General features: G+C 35.7%; 2 gene segments (V, D, J or C); both read right to left on the bottom strand.

Annotated features, from left to right (window-relative positions):
* Positions 1 to 5676: 5676 nt before the first annotated feature.
* Positions 5677 to 6494, bottom strand: LOC124090459 (T cell receptor alpha variable 14/delta variable 4-like). The segment is given in 2 exon segments: positions 5677 to 6178; positions 6343 to 6494. Coding segments are annotated over 2 exon segments (525 nt in total).
* A 3834-nt stretch (positions 6495 to 10328) lies between these two features.
* LOC124090410 (T cell receptor alpha variable 13-1-like) lies at positions 10329 to 11015 on the bottom strand. The segment is given in 2 exon segments: positions 10329 to 10712; positions 10882 to 11015. Coding segments are annotated over 2 exon segments (396 nt in total).
* Between the last annotated feature and the right edge of the window lie 8710 nt (positions 11016 to 19725).

Raw genomic sequence — 19725 nt, 5'->3', positions numbered from 1 at the left:
TCAGGAAGATAAAAAAATAAGGCAGAATGTGTTGGAAATGATGTGGCAAGTTATTCAACAAAACTGAAGGAGACCTGAGTTATTGCTTCACATAGAGCCAGGAAAGGAGAGAGAAAGGCTAAGACTGAAAGATCATGTCAGGTTCAAATTATGTAGAATCTCATATATCACAGCTTGAACTGCATTTTATTCTGGGAGCAACAGAAAATCACTGAAGCATACCAATCAAGTATAGGTAGCTGCTGATTTATGCTCTAAAAAGATCACTCTGGCAACCCTTCAGATTAGTGCTTCTCTAAATTTTAAGTGATGGAACTCCTAGGGGATCTTATTAGCAGGGAAACTCAGTTCCATAGACCTGAGGATGCTGAGAGTTTTCACAAGTCCAGATACTGCTCTTCCTCACTCTGAGGAGCAAAGGCATGTGCAGGGCCGGGGGGGGGGGGGGGCGGGGGAGCACAGCAAGAAGGTAACCTAGACCAGAATAATGCTTTTTAGACATTTTCTAAATATATTTACTGTATGAAGGATGCTTTTTGTATGTGATGGACTCTGATGTTTTTTAATGTTGTTTTAGTTTTTTAAAAAAGCAAATATCTAACTGCAGGTTAATAGGCTACTTCAGTCAGGAAGAACAGCAGAAGTCAAAGAAATTCTCTACTGTTGTGATATTTGGACTAAGATCTGATGGATGAAAATGAGGCAGGCTCATGTGGAAATATTTATTTAACAAAATGGCTACTTTATATCATTCATAATTAGTAAAGTACTGGAAAATCCACATTATTGTGTGCTACTGATGAAAACAGTTTGGTAAAAAAAATGTTTTCAAGGATATTAGGCATTTAGTATTATATGTTTTTCCCTTATTTAAGCAATTCTATTTCCATTAAAATGATAATATAATAAAGTTAATTGAAACATTGTCTATATTAGGAGATAATTAGGAACAATATTTAAAAGTGATCACATTTTTTAAATACATCTTTATAAAGACAGTAGGCAATTACTTAAAACTACAATTATTTAAAATTGGTTTTCTGGCATAGAAATACCTAAATTTAATGCAAAGTGAAAAGAGCAAGTTAATAAATACAGAATGCAGAAAATGGACCTTTCATAGAAAGGCATAGCTGTTTATGTGTACCGAGAAATTAAACTGTGATTTCTTCTTAAGATTTTTCTTTATTTTTTTCTTTTATAATATTATTGAGCAGTTACCATTCATTGAAAAGCATCCCTTCTCCAAGAAAAATTTAGAAAGTTTCTTTTTATCCTTTCCAATGCAGAAATCTATTAAGTGAGCTTCTAATTGTGAATCTAGTTTTTGGCATGATAGTGCAACATATTGATGTTATACATCAAACTTTTTTTGTTTTATAATAGAATTTACATTAAATTCCATCAGAAATAAGAAATTATCATTTCCTATTCATGAAGTCCAGGAGAGAAAAACAAACAAACAAGAAAGTCATTATAATCAGTTTAATTATTTGTATGGAATTAGGTCATTGTGAAACAAAGGCTGACCCAGGCATAATTATGGTGGAAAAAAATACAATCAATATCAAGAGAATGAAATAAGATTTAATCCATTCTTAAGTTTTCTTTTTATTTTTTCTTAAATTACCTTTATTACATCATCCAATCTCTGTCCAGGAATAATTACCATTAGTTGAAAAATTATTTTCTAATAACAATTTGATAATTAAATTAAAGTCATATGATTTAATTCATGAAGTTCTTACAACCAGGTGGTCAGCTACATGTTATTACAAATGATGAACTATAGGTGCTCTAAGTCTAAGAAACTCTGTCCATGGTTACATCATTTAGTAAGATTCAAAACTTCTATGCCTATGACTTTTCATCACTATATGAAACTTGCCAGTCGCTAAAGTAACCAAAGCACAGGACATTTGGAACACAAACCTCACAGGACATTTCTGCAAAGGAAATTGAACACTATAAACAAATTGAGAGCCAAGCCTCATAAAGGAAGCTCTCTTGTGTTTGTATTTGTCTCTTATTCATTACTCTACTCCTTATATCTACAAAAATACCAGTCACTTATTCTTATTTAATAAATATTTATCTAATGAAGAAATTCCATGTGTCTCTCCTTAAGACCAAATTATAATTTCTATTTCTTCGTAAGCTTCCATTTATCTTTTTGTGCCACAATGATCTTTTGAGAATACTTTTAAAATTCATTTGTTCTATGTTCTTTACTCCATGTGCTTGGAATTCTACCTATTGGTTAAATTCTTATTCCTCAATTTATCCTGTTCCTGAATTTATAAATTTACTGTGATAATTTTATTCTGGGTAAAGCCAATCAATATTCTACACTGCTAATTAGTAGAATCAAAGTTCCTGATGCAATGCATTATACATATGAGGCCTACAAACTCATTCATTTTTCTTATTTATTATCTGCTAAATGATTGACAAAGAGAAGAATAACTTTTGCTCAGTGAACACAGCTTCTTGATTTCTTAATATTACAGAAATTTCATAATAGTTGTTATTATCATAATGCTTCCTGAGCACTGCTATGGGCCAGGCTTCCATATGTATTAATCTATTTAATCCCCACTACAAATGAGAGTTAAAAATTTAGTAACTTGAATGACCAAGATCCCAATGATAAGGCTTTCAAAGTTAAATTGGAACACAGGGAACATAGCTCCTAAGTCCTTGCTCTTAGCTATTGAATTTTTACTTCACACTTTTGGTCCATAATCAATAAGCACATGACAAATCCAGATCCTATTGTCAGACCCTGACCCAGAACCATGCTAGAAAGAAATTCTGGAAAATTAGTTACAAATTTCTATTCTGATATATGGGGAGACAGCAAAATAAGTTGAGATTATGTTGAAATGTTTTTTTAAAAAAATAGTACTGCCCAGAGTTCAGTTTCACAGAATTAAAAACTGTTCTAGAGATGACAGCTGCACAACAAAGTCAATACAATTAACTGAACAGTACACTTAAAATCATTAAGGTGGTTAGACTGGTAATATAGCTCAGTTGGTAGGGTGCTTCCCTTGCATGCACAAGGCCCTGGGTTCAATCCCCAGCAACAAAAACAACAAAGTCTTTAAGTAGGTTATTTTTTAAGTTGGTGGATATTAATTATACAGAATGGTGAGTTTCACTGTGGCATATTGATACGTGCATATAACAAAATTTGATTAATTTCACTCCCCAGTACCTCCCCTTACTCTGCTGTCTTCCTTCCCCATACCTCTTTCACTACCCTATTGGTATCCGTCTACCTTCATGAAGTTCTTTCTTTTTCTCTCCCTCTTTTTCCACTAGCTTCCACAAAACAAAGAAAACATGAAGTCCTTGATTTTCTTGGTCTGGCTTACTTTCCTTATCATGATGATTTTCAATTCCAACCATTTTCCAGCAAATTACACAATTTTATTCTTATTTATGGCTGAATATAACTTAATTGTGTATATATACCAGTTTTTAATTATCCATTCATCTCTTGATGGATACCTAGGGTGGTTCCATAACTTGGCTATTAGGAATGGTACTACAACAAACATAGGTATGCATGGATCTCTAAAATGTTCTGACTGTAATTATTTTGGATAAATACCAAGGGATGGTATTGCAGGATAATAGAGTAGTTATGTTTTCGGTTTTTTGAGGAAACTCCATACTGTACTGATCTCATTCTACTAACAGTGCATAATCTTTCCTTTTACCCCACATCTTCACCAGCATTTATTATTATTTTTATAATTTATGATTGCTATTCTTTTTGGAGTGAAAGGGACTCTCAGTATAGTTTTGATTTTCATTTCCCTGATGGCTAAATATATGGAACAGTTTTTCATGTAATTGTACACCAATTGTACTTTTTCTTTTGAAAAGAGTCTGTTTAGTTCATTTGTCCATTTGTTGAATGGGGTTATTTTAGGGTTTAGTTTTTTTTAATTTTTTTTTCTTTACGTTAATTATCTGTTGGAAGAGTAGCTGGCAAAGATTTTCACCCGCTTTGTAGGCTGTCTCTTCATACTGCTAATTGTTTTCTTTGCTGTGCTAAAGCTTTTTAAGTACATGTTATTCAATTTACTAATTCTTGCTACTATTTCCTAAGCTATAGGAGCCCTATTCAGGACAATTTGCCTGTGGATATAGGTCAAAGTGTTTCCCCTGTGTTTTCTTGTGTTAATTGCAAAACTTTCTGGTCTTACACCTAGATCTTTGGTCAATTTTGAGTTGATTTTTGAGTAGGCTGAAAGATAGGGATATAATTTCATTCTTCAACATATGAATATCTAGTTTTTCCAGCAGCATTTGGTAAAGAGGCTGTGCTTTCTTCATATCATTTGGCAAACATCAAATTACTGTAATTATGTGGCTTTCTGTGTCTTTTATTTTATTTCATGGTCCACATGTTTGTTTTATGTTAGTATGAAGTGGTTAGTTTTATGTTATGTGGGGTTTTTTTTACCACAATTTAGATAATTTTTAAAAATTGTGAAAGATACTTCCTTATAAGATTTCTACCCACACCTCTGCTTTCCAACACAAATATGAGAGTAAATTACAAGGCAATTTCCCTTATTGACCAATCACTACATTCTCATTTTAGGGGATGAGAAAATGGGGTTAGAGGTAGAAGGAGGAAATCAGAGTAAATGAAGATGTGGACTATGGAACCCTTGATTGAGCACAGCAGGACTGGAGGAGTGCAAAATGTTCTGCATGGTGAACTAAATGTTTTTGGAGAAATGATGAAGGGAAGGACAAGAGCAGAGAAAGGAGAGAACTCATTCTCTTGTCCCTTCACACTGTCTCTCCAAGAGTCACTAATGATTGACAATTTTATGGGTAAGATTGATACAAGATTGGTACAGGTCAGGTTTACCAGTAGTATAGAAGTTAGGTTCTTTCATCCCAGATGTGGTAACAAGGCCACAGATGGGATAAGTGTCTGCTCAAAGTTGGTCACACAGGAGGGACTCACTGGTCATTATTTTGAATAAATGAGTATATAAGTAAATACCTTTTTATAAAAATCAATCTTCACTATTGTGTTATTCTTATTTATAATATCTTCATTTAAAAATTTGTATCTGTATTGAAGAGTGAATGTTTTTATTGTTCTCTCTTTATAAGATGTTGTATTAAGGTAAAGCTAGCTCCATAAAATAAAATTTAAATGTCTAGATAGTACAAATATACTGCAACTTTAAAAGGTAGAAATTCTTAGCTATATAACCCATGTGATTTTTTAAATAGCCTTTCTTTATATTTTTCTTAAGTACCAGAAAAAATTAGTACATAAAATAAAATTCGATTGAAAATGTGTATACATACAGAAGAATATGTAGGAATATACTTATTTAATCGAATTGAAGATAAAGATGGTATTTTTAAAAATGAAACATACAAGAGAGATTCAAAGGACTTCTCTATTTTAAATAAAGTAATATTTATTCAATAAATATTTATTGGACAAATTGATCTGAATATGTAACAATTCATACAGATTTTATTGATTTTTTTTTCAGCCACATGATTCTGAACTTCCTTAGCCAATTTTTCAACCAACATTGTTTGTTGTAGCTGCTCTTCCTTTTCAATCTTCTGTAACAAAATAATTTGGTCAGCCTTCAATCCAAAGATTCAGGAATATGGATGGCTTTGATTAGTGATAACTCTGATGTGGTCTATGAACCTAGAGAGGGTTGAGTGTTTTCCCTGCAACCCCAGACAGGAGCTGCCACAGACCTGCCCACTTCCTGTCTGGGGTGCCCATTCCCTGCCTTGGTCCCTACAGCAGGTGGCTGTCTCAGGCAGACCCTGGGTTTTTGTGCACCTCCCTCCAACAGTCCTCCCACTGTGCCATCTCTCAGTGCACAGAAATACATCGCTGAGTCCCCCAGCTGTGAGGCTGAGATGACAAGCTGGATGGATTTGCTTGCCTTCTGCAAATTCACTGAGTAGCGACCTTCTGTGGCATTTTGCTGGGTGTAAGAGTTCTGAAGGATGAGGAAGACCATCTCCCCACTGCTGGGCTGCTTGTACCAGAGGAGACCATAACTTGTCTCACTGGTGTCATAGGAGCAGAGCAGGGTCACAGCCTCCTTCTCCTGCACCCACATGGCTGGCTGGGCCTGAGCCACCTTCTGGGCAAAACTGGATCCTGAAGGAAAAAAGACAGAATCAGAAAGTTAGGACAAATGGTTGGGGGGAAAAAAGTGCACTTTTACACATTGCTAACCATCCCTCCAAAGTCCCTTTAAGGCTACCCAATGCCCCAGTCCCGTGGTCACAGAGAAGGCCCCTTCCCATAGGCATCATCCTTACCTAGCCACATGGACATCATGACCAGCTTCAGCAGCCTGGACAGCATCATGTTTGCCTTCTTCCTTCAGAAGAAATTCTTCTTCAACTTCAGGGCTCTGCACTGGGAGGGGAGCCTGACAAGGTGAGGGAGGAACCACTGGGCTTCAAGCTGCTGCTGCTGTCCCTGAACAGGAAACAGAGGCTTCCTGGGGCAGAAAGTAGGTGTGGGTCTTGTCAAACATTTCAGTGTCCTAGCTGATGATCTCACCAACCCAGACTCTCTTCTTAATTTAATTCTTAATTTAACAATATTTGTTCTGAGTAATTGCAGCTAGGGAGGCGGGCAGGGAGAGGAAGTTGGAAAGCAGGTACCTGTTCAATAGTGGGATTGGGAGGGAAAGCATGGGAGGAATAGATGAATTCTAGATAGGGAAGAGGGGTGGGAGGGAAAGGAAGGGGGCAGGGGATTGGCAAGGATGGTGGAATATGATGGACATCATTATACAAAGTACATTTATGAAGACTTGAATTGGGTGTCAACACACTTTATATACAAACAGAGATACAAAAATTGTGGTATATATGTGTATTAAGAATTTTAATTAAAAAAAAGAATAGCGTTACCTTAGATTAGGTAGAAGGAAGTGAAAGGAGGGGAAGGCAGGGGATGTGGGGATAAGAAAGATAGTAGGATGAAACAGACATAATTACTTTATGTATGAATGTGACTGTATGACCAATGTGATTCTACAAAATATATAATCAGAAAAATGAGAAATTATATCCCATCTATGTATGATATATCAAAGTATATAAGTGCATTCTACTGTCATGTATAACTAATTAAAACAAATAATTTTTTTTTAATTTAACAATATTTGAACCTGAAAACAAACATGGGCATACTGGAAGGAATACTATTCCACCAAGTGGTAAACTCAGTGTGATGGCCGTGGGAAGTGGCACTTGCTTAAAGCACTGTGTGTGTGGTGGACTATGCAGACAGGTGAAAGGCCATAGTCATGTATACTCTCCCCTATGTATGGTGTCTTTTTTTTTTTTTTTTGTGGTGCTGGGAATCAATCCCAGGGCCTTATGCATGCAAGGCAAATACTCTATCAACTGAGCTATTGGTGTCTTTTATTCTAAGGTAAAAATCAATCACTTTATCAACAGAAGTCTCAGTTGTGTTTACTAATCACTGCAGCTCTCTTCACCTGCTTACTGATATTATAATATTTCCTCTCACTTTCAGTGTCTGTCCAGTTGCCTATCTTTGACCAAGCAGCAGAAAAAAAATAATAATAAGCTCTCTTTTCTAAAATGTTTAGAAGGAAGCCCTCAGACAGTGAATCCTGTCATTAAGTGCCCCTTCCTTTCTCAATTTAGTTTTCCCTGCCCAGCTCTGTTCATGAAGGCCAGATTAGGTACCAGAGTTTGGTCAGCAAGTTATCAAACCTTTGAATTCTTAGTTTTCCTTTTGCCTCAACTGGGACCTTTGATGAACCACAGCAAGTTCCCATATTCTGTGTGCCCAAATCTGCATGAAACCTATACTAAGTTACCTCAGACACCTCCCTAGGACAGATGTCCATAGCATGAGAAATTGTGAAAAACCCTTCTTTTTTATGTGCACATTAACGATAAGGACATGTCCTAGAAACATTACTGAACAACATGATAAGCAACAAAGACGCATTGCTGGCCATCCCCTATATCTTAGTACAGTAGCCAAAATTATCCTCCTTCTCTCAAAATAATTTTATTCTTGTCTGGGTGGTGGAAGCATCTTCAGATATTGCACTGAAATTCTCATTGAATATGATGATACCACATCCATTGCAACTGTTCTGCTTTCTAAAAACACCCAACATTTTTTACCAGGAGGTTGACTGACTTATGAGATTATGAAGTTCTTCTGAAAATATTTAAATCCATTGTAGTTTTTATCCAAGGAAATCACATAATTGTACTTCTGTTATTCAAAAAGCATCCATATCCAAAAAAGATATTGACACCCTCAAGCCAACTTTGTTAATTAATTGTGTCATATCTTACAAATCAAAAAAGGATAATACCAGGCCAGTATTATTACAAATATACATTAAATATCTGAAATATTTTGTCTTTTTGCTAATGAAAGAAATCTTGTCCTGAAGACAAAGTCCCACAATATAAGAGAAACCATAGAAGCTGGGGAGTGGTGATGCTTGAGCAGATGATTATGATGAATTAAACATGTCTTTCTGACCAAAGTCCTTATGCAAGGGGTATAGCTCAGTGGTGGAGCACCTGCCTGGCGTATGTGAAGCTCTGAGTTCCATTCCAGTACCATAAATAAAAAACTAAAATCAGGTGAAATTAATTACTATATTAATTACTGCTCAAGTCCCCACATCCTAAGTAATGTATTGTTCACCTAAGCTCATGAGACCTTGCTTCCCCTCAGCCACCCCATACAAAGTTGTCTGTTTTCTTGCTGTGAAATGGTCACATGTAGGCAGATGTAGCTCCTCAACCACACATATTCCATTTTTTTACAAATTTAACTAGAGAAATAAACTCAGGATAGTCTACTCTTTCATCACCATGCCAACCGGCTGCCCTTCCTGGCATTTCAGTTAAACATGGATGTCACTTAAACCCAATGACAGAGGATATGAAAACAATGCAGAGAAAGATGCCTCCGGAACTGTCCTCATTAAGTGCTATTTACTACCAGTTGAACAACTAAAGCACAAGGGACTGATCCTTGGTTGCATTTAACGACTAGTACAACGTTATTCATCCTTATATGATAAGAATTTAAAAATAACTTACATTAAAGATCTTAATTAAGATTCTGTAGATAATGTCCTTATGCAGATGTCCTCAGAAAATGAGCACTAATGCAGGATCCACGAAACACACAGGACCTGGTCCCACCTGTACAGTGCCTCAGAGACTGTCAAAACAGAATTCTCTGGCTGATTGGAACCACTCAGTGTGCTATCTCCTGTGCAAGCCTTAACTTTTTTATACTTTAAATAGTATTTTATCACCTTAATGGTAAAATATTATATATTTCTCACTTATCTTATTTTGTTCTAATAACTATTAAAATAATTTAATTAAGTATAGACTTTACTTCAGGCAATAGTCACACTAGTGCTATAATTCCACTCTAAAAAGCCATTGGTAGCAAATATATACATATATATAAACATATTAAATATATAAAATAAATATAGTAAATATGTAAAATTTTTAACATACACCAGAAATAAAGATAAGACAGCAATAAAAATTAAATGTGAAGAAATAAATTTAGTTTTTATTACAAACTGTAACTTTTTCAAAAAAGAAAGACATATATAAGTGGAAATAAATACATTTATTTAAAATAAATTTTGCTACATATAACTTGGGTTTATAACAGAATGTTATATGATACATGTAGAGAGTGAAATGGTTACATAGAGAGTCAAATTACATATTTTTCTGTTGCACAGTAAATTTCACATTTTTTGTACTTTACATTTTTAATATTTGTCATGTAATGTTTATAAACAGAAAAATAACAAATGTGATATCTAAAGAGTCTAAAGCCCACCAACAATAAGGATTATGTTGATCACAAGGGGTTATTTATAGGAGAGGAGCCTAAATAGTGTAAACTCATCTTCCAAGTCTAGATTTCAAGGCAAAACAGTTCTAATTCCCTTTAAGAATCCACTAAGCACAGCTTTAGAGTTGCTGATCACATGGAGATACCTGGAGTTGTAAGTTCCTTCCCAATGCCTTCCCTATTCATCTCCTCAATCACCTGACAATTTTCACTATGGGTATGATTTTCAAAAACAATATTATACCCCTTAAATACACATAAAAATACAAATTAAAAAGTAATTATTAAGTAATAATCAGCCAAAAAAATATTCTAACTCTTTCTGGATCATCATGAACCTAACTTTTTATTATGTGTTTTTAATGTCTATATGATAGCTGCCACTTTCAAAAATAAATATAGCAAATGTTATACTGGGAAGTCTATGCAAAGGAAGCAGCTCAGCCCAGTGGCAGGTTTGAGTACAGGCTGCAGGTGTCTGGGAAGCATTGTGTACTGGCTACACAGAAGTAGACAGCTGAGTCTCCAGGTTGGATGACTGTGATGTTCAGGGAGAAGTGTTTGGCTTTCTTATCCAACACAACAATGAATCTCTGGACTTGATTCATCTCCTTATTGGAACGAATGTCTATAATGTGCTGGGGACCTTTTCCAGTTTCTTGCTTATACCAAGGGAAGTAGTTCGAAGCACTGTCTGAATAAGTACAGTTGATAACAGCGCTGTCTCCCTCCTGGACACTCAGAGTAGAAGGATGCTGCTCCACCTTCTCTCCTTGGCTCACCCCTAGGCAGAAAGTAAAAGAAAAAAAGATAATGTTGGCATGTGATTACTCTTCAAAATTTTTCCTTTTCTTCAGTGACTATGGAAAACCTGCAAAAAAAAACAGTCTTCTTCACATATGTCTGAAGAACATTTGCTAATATACTCTGCTTCCCCCAAATCCTCAACTCACAGTCCAGCTGCAGCCACAAGAACATGAATAAAGCAAAGGGAGATGTCTTCATTGTTCTTCCCAATTAAGATCAATCCAGACTTGCAACCTACCCAGGATCTACTTCTGTTATCAAGTTGTTCCTTTTCTCTCTAACAATTATAGTGGCTTCTCTTATTGTCAACCCAACCAATAAGAAAAAAAGCCCTGCTTCTCCCCTAAGCCTATTCATTCAGAATCCACTAAAATAAAGCCCCACGGATTCTGCACCAGCTGGGGTAGACTGCCACCTTGTGGTCACATCCCTAACTACTGAACTCTGGTTAAATAGTCTTTTACCTTATCAGAGACTAAGAAAAATACATAGAAAGAGAAATAGGTCAAAGTAGATCCTAGATCAGAGATAAGATTTACAGTAAGTATATAAAGATCAAAGTTGATGGTTTTGCACACTACTTAGTCATTGTTAATAAATTTGAAACATATGCTCTTGATGTTGATAAGGTTGACTTGACAGATTTGAAATTAAGGAAGCACCATGATTCACTCTCATAAACAACTAAACCATAAGCCAAAGACCAGTGTCAAGTAGCCAGAACTACTGGATACTTGAAATTCACATTGTCTCAGACTCTGCTCCTCCAAGCCTGGTCTTGCACATGACTCACCATTCCCAGAGAATGTGCAGTACCAAAAGTCAAGCCATGTCTTCTGCCTTCTGTAAAGATGCTTGTGATAAAAAGTAAAGATCAAATCTTAATGGTAAAATAACATGGGGATGAGTTATTGAATCATTAATACTCCAGAGAGTTTGACAGATAGATTGGGTTGAATTGCAATGGGAAATTTGATGTGCTTTAAGAAACTTTTTCTCATCTCTCATGTCTTCTATTCTACAAAATCCTTAGAGAATGAGGAAATAGCCTCACAAAACATCAAACTACAGATTCAAAATATGTAATCATATGTAAGTTTATTCTTAATGTGATTTTACTTTCTGTTATTAACATGGATTATAGGCTTATAATGCAATGACTATCTTATATCTTCCCTGGAATTTCCCATAAACTATGAGCCAACCTTCCTGAGGTGGAGGGCTGCCTTGACCATTGATTTTTTTCCGAGTTTCTATTACTTTTTTCCTTTCCCCAAAACTTTGATAAAATACATCAGCAGTGTACATTTCCATGAATATCTCCCTCTGCAAAGAAAAAAAAATACACTTTCTCATCTACTTTAGGTTTGTTGTTTGTTTTTTTGTTGTTGTTGCTGTTTTGTTTTTATTTTTCTAAAACTTCTACGAAAGGGAATAGTTAGGTTTCTAGTTAGACACTGCCTGCCTCTGTCTTCTATAGGGACAGCGTAAATAGGAAACTGACCCCCAAAACTAATCATGAGCAAAGTTTTCTGGAAAATCAAGGTGACTTCATTCCTATAAGCCCCTTTCTTCTGATTTGTACTCACTACTCTCCTTGAGTCACATAGAGTAAATCTAACTCTTCATTCACATCTTGTGCCATTAAAGATTCAAGGATACCTGCTATTATAAATCTCAACTTGATAACTAAACATATGTGCATGTATAAATGTTTCACATTTCTTCATTCTGTTTTCTTCTTGTTTTTTTTTTTTTGTTGTTTGTTTGTTTGTTTGGGGGGGTTGGTACCAGCAATTGAATTCAGGGGCACTCAACCACTAAGCCACATCCCCAGTCCTATTTTGTACTTTATTTAGAGATAGGGTCTCACTGAATTACTTAGCACCTAACTTTTTCTGAGGCTCTCTTTGAACTCACAATCCTCCTACCTCAGCCTCCTGAGCCACTGGGATTACGGGTGTACACCCCAGCTAGAATCCTTAATCTTATATTATATATAAGAAAATATAATATATATTTCTTGCAGATATATATTTGCCCTTGAAAGTTATGTAGTACGGGGGAAAAAAAATTTTTGGCCACTTTCGTATACTGTTGGTTGCAGGAGGACAATGTTGCCCTTAGTGTCTCAATTTCATTAACCATTTTTCCTGGCAATGCTTGAGTGATGCTGGTGTGTTGGTATCATTTCTTCAAGGGATGATCAGCTGAGATAATTAATATATATTGCCAGTTTTAGGAAAGACCTTAGCAATCATCTGGATATTGAGGATTACTCATCACTTTTACCTTATTCCACGAGCAGCCAGTCAGAGGTGGAATAATTATGGCTTAAACCGAGTAAGACTCCTTTCCTTCCTAAAATTTCACACATTTTCACAAACTGTGAGTTTCTATTCTGGCAGTCAAACTACTTGGACCAAGACTTTGTCAGACCCAGACTGCAGAACCCAAAGTGGCTGGGCTTCTGTGAAACAGTTTCTCACTACTCATCAATCCTGTTCAACAGGAAGGAGGCAGGAAGATTGTAGGAGTGGTTCAAGATGATGGGTGAGAGAAAGTCTGTGTTAATAGTTGCTCCATGGCTCACAATTCAAGCAGCAGCTGTTGCTTCTCAATGAGGTGAATGAAAGAAAGAAATCACTAAAATTCAATATCAGATAGTCAAAGTGTCTTAGAGACTCGGAAATTCACATGCACTCAACAAAGAATGAGAAAGAGTACATTGGGGCTAATCCAGTTACAGAAACAGCAGAGGCACAAGTTTACCACAGAGGGGATAGAAACTACAAGCAAAGAGAAATCCCATGGACAAATTTGGCGTGGAAAAATCTGAGATCAGAAAAGCAGGCTGAACTTAGCTGATCCAGAGCCTAGCAGCTATCTGGTAGAATAACTTGAAAAGTGCTGTTTATCAACTGGCAGCCACCGAGCTGAAGCAAAAGTCATCTTGAGGAGATCACAATGAATCTTGCTGCTGTGGGAGCTCAGGAGATTGTAGCAAACATTGCCGTTCTGTCCTGGCAAACATCTACCATGTAGCCTAGGATGTAAGCAGAACATGAGTAAAACAGGAACAGAGAGGATTGTACCCAAGGATGTTTAAGTTGGAAATATGGAGGGAAGTGTGACTTGCTTACCCTTTGGGTATGGAAACTCATAGGACCAGCTAAAGAGGGCTAAACTGAAGAGATGGTTGTGATTACACTCAGGGTCTAAGCCTGAGAAGGCAGCTGTCTTTGATAATGGAGCATGTAAGACCTGTGTAGAGTTGGTTCCCTGCCCCATGAGTGGAATTCTTGGGAGGTTCTTGAAATCCAGACTCCCAACAGGGATTCCCATCTGCCTGGACCTAGGGATATGTTGGTCTAATATCTCCAGAGTAGATACCACTCAGCAAACTCCCTAAGGCCTGATGAGACCTAAGCCCCAGCTGCTGAAAATCCCCTCTTAAAAGTCTGCAACAGACCACCCTGGGAGTGCACTGGGCTGGTCTGTCTGACAAACTTCAACCAGTACGTCCCACTCCATCCTACCTTGTGCTGGTGAGAAGGGAATCTGAGAGCTATTTCAACCAGCTTCAGTTTTAAGCCACTCAACTGTTATCTCAGTGAGCAATTCATAAAGAGGAAGAATTAACAACCCCTAGCCCTTACCCTCTCTAAGGGGTACACAGCTTAAAAAGAAACAGAAAGAAAACAGTAGGGCATAAGCAGTGATCATGCAAACTCACCAGGAGCTTTGACCATCTCTGTGGAGACTCCATTTTCATTTTTTTATTATGAATCTAGTTGGTTTGTTTGTTGGGTATTGTTGCTGTGCTGATTGGTTCATGTATGTATGTATATTTTTGTTTGTTTTTTTATTTTTTTGCATTTTTATACAAAATTCTGTTTGTTTATTTTGGGTTTTCTATTTTGCTTTGCTTCTGTTTGCTTGTTTCTCTCCTTTCTTCTTCTACTAACAGCCAAGTTCTCTTGTTCTTTCTCCCCTTCGTTTTGTTTTCTATATTTTTTACCCCATCTTTATAGCCATTACTTGCTACATGTCTCCTTTATTCTCTCTGTTTACATTTTGAACATTCTAAACTTTCTTTTATGTTTCTATCATGTATATTTTTCTTCTAATGAACTGTATTTTCCCATCTATTGTAACTATTTAGTTTATATGACTCCTGCCTCCACCCCTTATGTTGTTTCAGTTATTATACTGTGGATGGCATAGTTAAAACAAGCCTTTATTGTCTCTTTTAATGCCAGATCTTCTTCACAGCTCTTTATTGTTTTTATTGTTGGCAATTGCTCACCCAAACACTACTGTTATTGTGATAATCAGTGCTATAGAGGTCAGAGTAAGCACTGGGCATTTATTTTAATGCTCTATATTGTTTGCTTTGGATGTTTCTTCCCCCTCCTTTCTTTGATGCTCTGTGAATGTATAAGGACACTACAAGTTCACAGGGTAGAGAATCAGCTGGTGAACTAAACCCAGTCAAGAAAAGCTCACCTTGATTCACACACAAATTAACCAAACTTGAATTTCAGTGGCAATTTAATACAAGAAATTGAAGAGACAAAAACATAAAACTAATGACCAGGTCCCAAGTAAAAATGGTCAGGGGTGTCCTCAGGTTCCAACCATGGACATCTACTCCTATAGCAAAAACAAAATTAACCCAAACACCGTGGATACCACACATATAAGTTCTGAATCTGTATCACCCTAGGACAGACACATTGGAACAGAAGGCTATTCCATAAAAAAGACCACATTTAAGAGTGAAATACAAATCCATCCTGACAGATGCATAAAATCCCACAGAGGAATACAAGAAATACATAAACCTAAGCAACACAATGTCTTTTAAAGTTCATAATTCACCAGCAACTGATCCCAGAGATAATTAAATGGATGAATATCAAATAAATAATTCAAAACAATCATTATAAAAATGATCAATGAATTCCAAGAGAACACAGAAAAACAACCAAATTAATTAAGGAAGTTGTTATAGGAAAAGAATGAGAAATTTAATAAGGAGATATAAATATTGAAAAAGAACCAGATAGAAATCTTGCAAATGAAATCAAATAAAGTGTTTAGTTGAAAGTCTTTAATATAGTAGACCATGATGAAGACAGAATCTCAGAGTTGGAAGATAAAACAGCTGGCCTTGAACATGTAAATTGTATTAAAGAAAAAAATACATAATCATGACCAGAGTATACAAGAACTCTGGGACAAAATTAAGAGACCAAATTTAAGAATCATTAGAATCAAAAAGAATTTTCAGATACAGGCTGATGACATAAATAAGTACTTGTGGGAAATAACAAAAATGGTTAGAAACCTTGAGAAAAAGTAGGACATTCATATACAGGAGACATTCAAAACCCCAAATAGACAAGATCAAAAAAGAACCTCTCTTAATGTATTATGATTAAATGTTCACCATAAAGAACAGGGATAGAATTTTTAAATCCTCAATAGAAAAACATCAGTTTATTTTTTCTCCAATGTACACTCATGGTGTCTTTGTCTAGTATGAGAAAACTGACACAAGAAGATGGAAAGACCTCCCACATTCAGGGATAAGTCATTAATATTGTTAAGATAACCAGACTACGAATAGCAATATGCAGATTCAATGTAATTCTTGTCAAAACACCAATGACATTCTTCACAGAACTAGAAAAATACAGTAGTGATCAGGGAAATGCAAATTAAAACTACACTGAGATCTTATCTCTGGTTAAAATGGGAGCCATCAAGAACACAAGCAATAATAAATACTGAAGAGAATGTAGAGATAAAGAAACACTTTCACACTGTTGATGGAATTGTCAATTAGCACAACCCCTATGAAAATCAGTATGGAAATTCCTCAAAAGACAAGGAATGGAACCACTATATGACCCTGCTATACCACTCTTCAGTATTTATCCTAAAGAATATCCTAAAGCATACCCTAAAGTCACTATACTACAGCAATGCATGCATATCCACGTTTATAGCAGGATTCACAAAAGCCAAATGAATGGAGCCAGCCTCAGCATCCATTGAAGGGTGAATGAATAAAGAAAATGTATTATACAAATGCACAATGTAGTTTTAATCAAACAAAAAGAAAGAATGAAATTAAGTTGATTGCAGGAAAATGGATGGGCATTGAGAATACTATGTTAAGCAAAATAAGCCAAACTAGAAAGTCAAAGGTAATATGTTTTCTCTTATATATGGAAGCTAAAGAGGAAAAAGTAAAAGAAAGTTTGGGGTTGATTTCTTGAAAATAAACCAGAGATCAATAAAGTAGAAGAAAATTGGGGGGGGGGGGGTTAGTGGAGAGAGATGTTGATCAAAGTATATTGTTATATTGTGTGCATGTACAAATATATAACAATGAATTTCAACACATACAACTATAATGCACCAACAAAAAATTAGGGGAGTGGGAGAGAGGAAGGAGATAAATACTAAGCAGTAAGTGAGGAAATAGTTCCCTTCTAATCCCACCCATTTTCTAGCTAACCGTTTTATAGTGGCATCTTGTATATAGTTTCTGTCTTTGTAAAATGAAGTTGGGCTAAAGGATTTCTAAGGGCTCTTCTGATTCTGAAATTGTTTCTCACAATGTAACAGAGAAAGTATGTATTGAGGACTGGGTGTGTCAGACATGGAGTTGTATGAGAGGAAAAGAAATGACCCTGCACCATGAAACTCCAAAGCATTTTCATATCCTCATGTAATCTATTTTGTCTGAGGTTATGCTAACCCATCTTTGGGCCTCTTCAGAAGCAGAGACAGGATCCTCAGGATGGGTTTCCATTACTGCTGTACAACATCAATAATGGATGATGGATTAGGAAGAGACTACATCCATATAAGATAGAATAAAATGGGACTTTACTAAGTATAAAGATCATCACAGGCAGTGATACAGGGGTGAACTCCATGCCTGAGCCAGGGGTAAACAGGATGCTTCCTTCTGATTATTTCTTTCATTTATCTGTAACATCATGTTGTTCTCATAGGAAACACACAAACACTTGAACAAGCTGGAAAACCTAGGAGAGGTAGACATTTAACTTAAAGAACTTTCTCAAATGTTTCTATTGATTTCCAGCTTGAACCACCCCTCTTTTAAGTGTAGCTTTAGGGTTCAAGGTTGGCTATGATATTGTAAAACTTGGAGCAAAATGAAAAATTTTAAACATTGATTAAAAAACAGAAAAACAGTGCTAGGGATAATAGTATAACCAGTGTGAGTCTACATCATGTACAACCAGAAGAATGAGAAATTATACTCCCTTATATATGATTGTTTCAAAGTGTATTCTACTATCATGTATAACTAATTAAAACAAATTTTTTAAAAGTGCTATAAAGTAATATAATAATTCTCTTTACAATATATTGTATTTCTTAGAAAACACAATAAGATTTATAGTTATAAGTAGCAACACAAACTTAATTTGGTGTCATATATTTATACGAAAAATAACTAATTTCTTTGTGAATATGATATCTTGATTAATATAAAAAATCTGGCTTCTTCTAATGCAATTTAATTTATAAGATTTCCAAAACTTTTTTAAAAATTTGTATATATTCTTTTTAGCTGTACATGAAGTAGAATGTATTCTGACATATCATACACATAGAGTATAACTTCCCATTTTTGTGGTTGTATATGAAGTGGCATTGCACTGGTCATGTATACATATATAAGCATAGGAAAGTTATGTCCGATGCATTCTACTGTCTTTCCCATTCCCATCCCCCTTCCCTTTCCTCATTCCCCATTGTCTTATCCAGAGAACCCTTACTCCTCCCTCCCACCAACACCTATTATGAGTCAGCAATCTTATGTCAGAGAGAACGTTCATCCTTTGGTTTTGGGGGATTGGCTTATTTCACTTAATATGAAGTCTCCAGTCCCATCCATTTACTGGAAAATGCCATAATTTCAGTCTTCTTTATGGCTGAGTAATATTCCATTGTGTATATGTACCACATTTTCTTTAACCATTTATCTATTGGAGGGCATCTAGGTTGGTTCCATAGTTTCACTATTGTGAATTGAGCTGCTATAAACATTGATATGGCTGCATCACTACAGTATGCTGATTTTAAATCTTTTGGGTATATGCTAAGAAGTGAGATAACTGGGTTAAATGGTGGTGTTTTCTGAGGAATCTTCACTGCTTTCAAAAGTGGTTGCACTAATTTGAAGTCCTACCAGCAATGTATGAGAGTACCTTTGTCCCCACATCTTCGCCAACATTTATTGTTGCTTGTATTCTTAATAATTGCTATTCTGACTGGAGTGAGTATATATAATTCAGAATGCTTGTTTATGAAGCCCTTTGCTCTATTTTCAATTGAAAGGAAAATTAGTTTTAAAATTGTCTTTTTCTTAAATATATTTTAGTTGTGTATGGACTCAATGCCTTTATTTATTTTTATGTGGTGCTAGGATCAAACCCAGTACCTCACACTTGCAAGGCAAGTGTTCTACCACTGAGCCATTTCTCTAGTTGCTAGTGACGTTGAAACTTTTATAATATATGTTTTGACCATTTGTATTTCTTCTTCTGTTAAGTATCTGATCAGTTTCTTTGCCCATTTATTGATTGGGTTATATGTTTTATTGGTGTTAGGTTTTTTGAGTCCTTTGTATATACTAGAAATTAATGCTCTATATGAAGTGCATGAGGTAAAGATTTTCTCCTATTCCATAGGCTCTCTCTTCACATTCTTGATTGTTTCCTTTGCTGTGAAGAAGCTTTTTAGTTTGATACCATCTCATTTATTGATTCTGGATTTATTGTACTTGAGAAAATTTGTTGAGGAATTCAGTTCCTGAATCAATATGATGGAGATTCTGGCCTATTGTTTCTTCTAGGAGACAAAGGATCTCTGGTCTAATGTGTAGATCCATGATTCACTTTGAGTCTTGTGCAAGGTGAGAGACAGGATTCTAATTT

Source organism: Marmota monax, unplaced genomic scaffold (genome assembly GCF_021218885.2).
Source record: "Marmota monax isolate L192 unplaced genomic scaffold, Marmota_monax_Labrador192_F-V1.1 WCK01_AAM20220418_F8-fsc00017, whole genome shotgun sequence".
Classification (NCBI taxonomy): domain Eukaryota; kingdom Metazoa; phylum Chordata; class Mammalia; order Rodentia; family Sciuridae; genus Marmota; species Marmota monax.
This window is presented reverse-complemented; position numbering and strand designations above follow the sequence as displayed.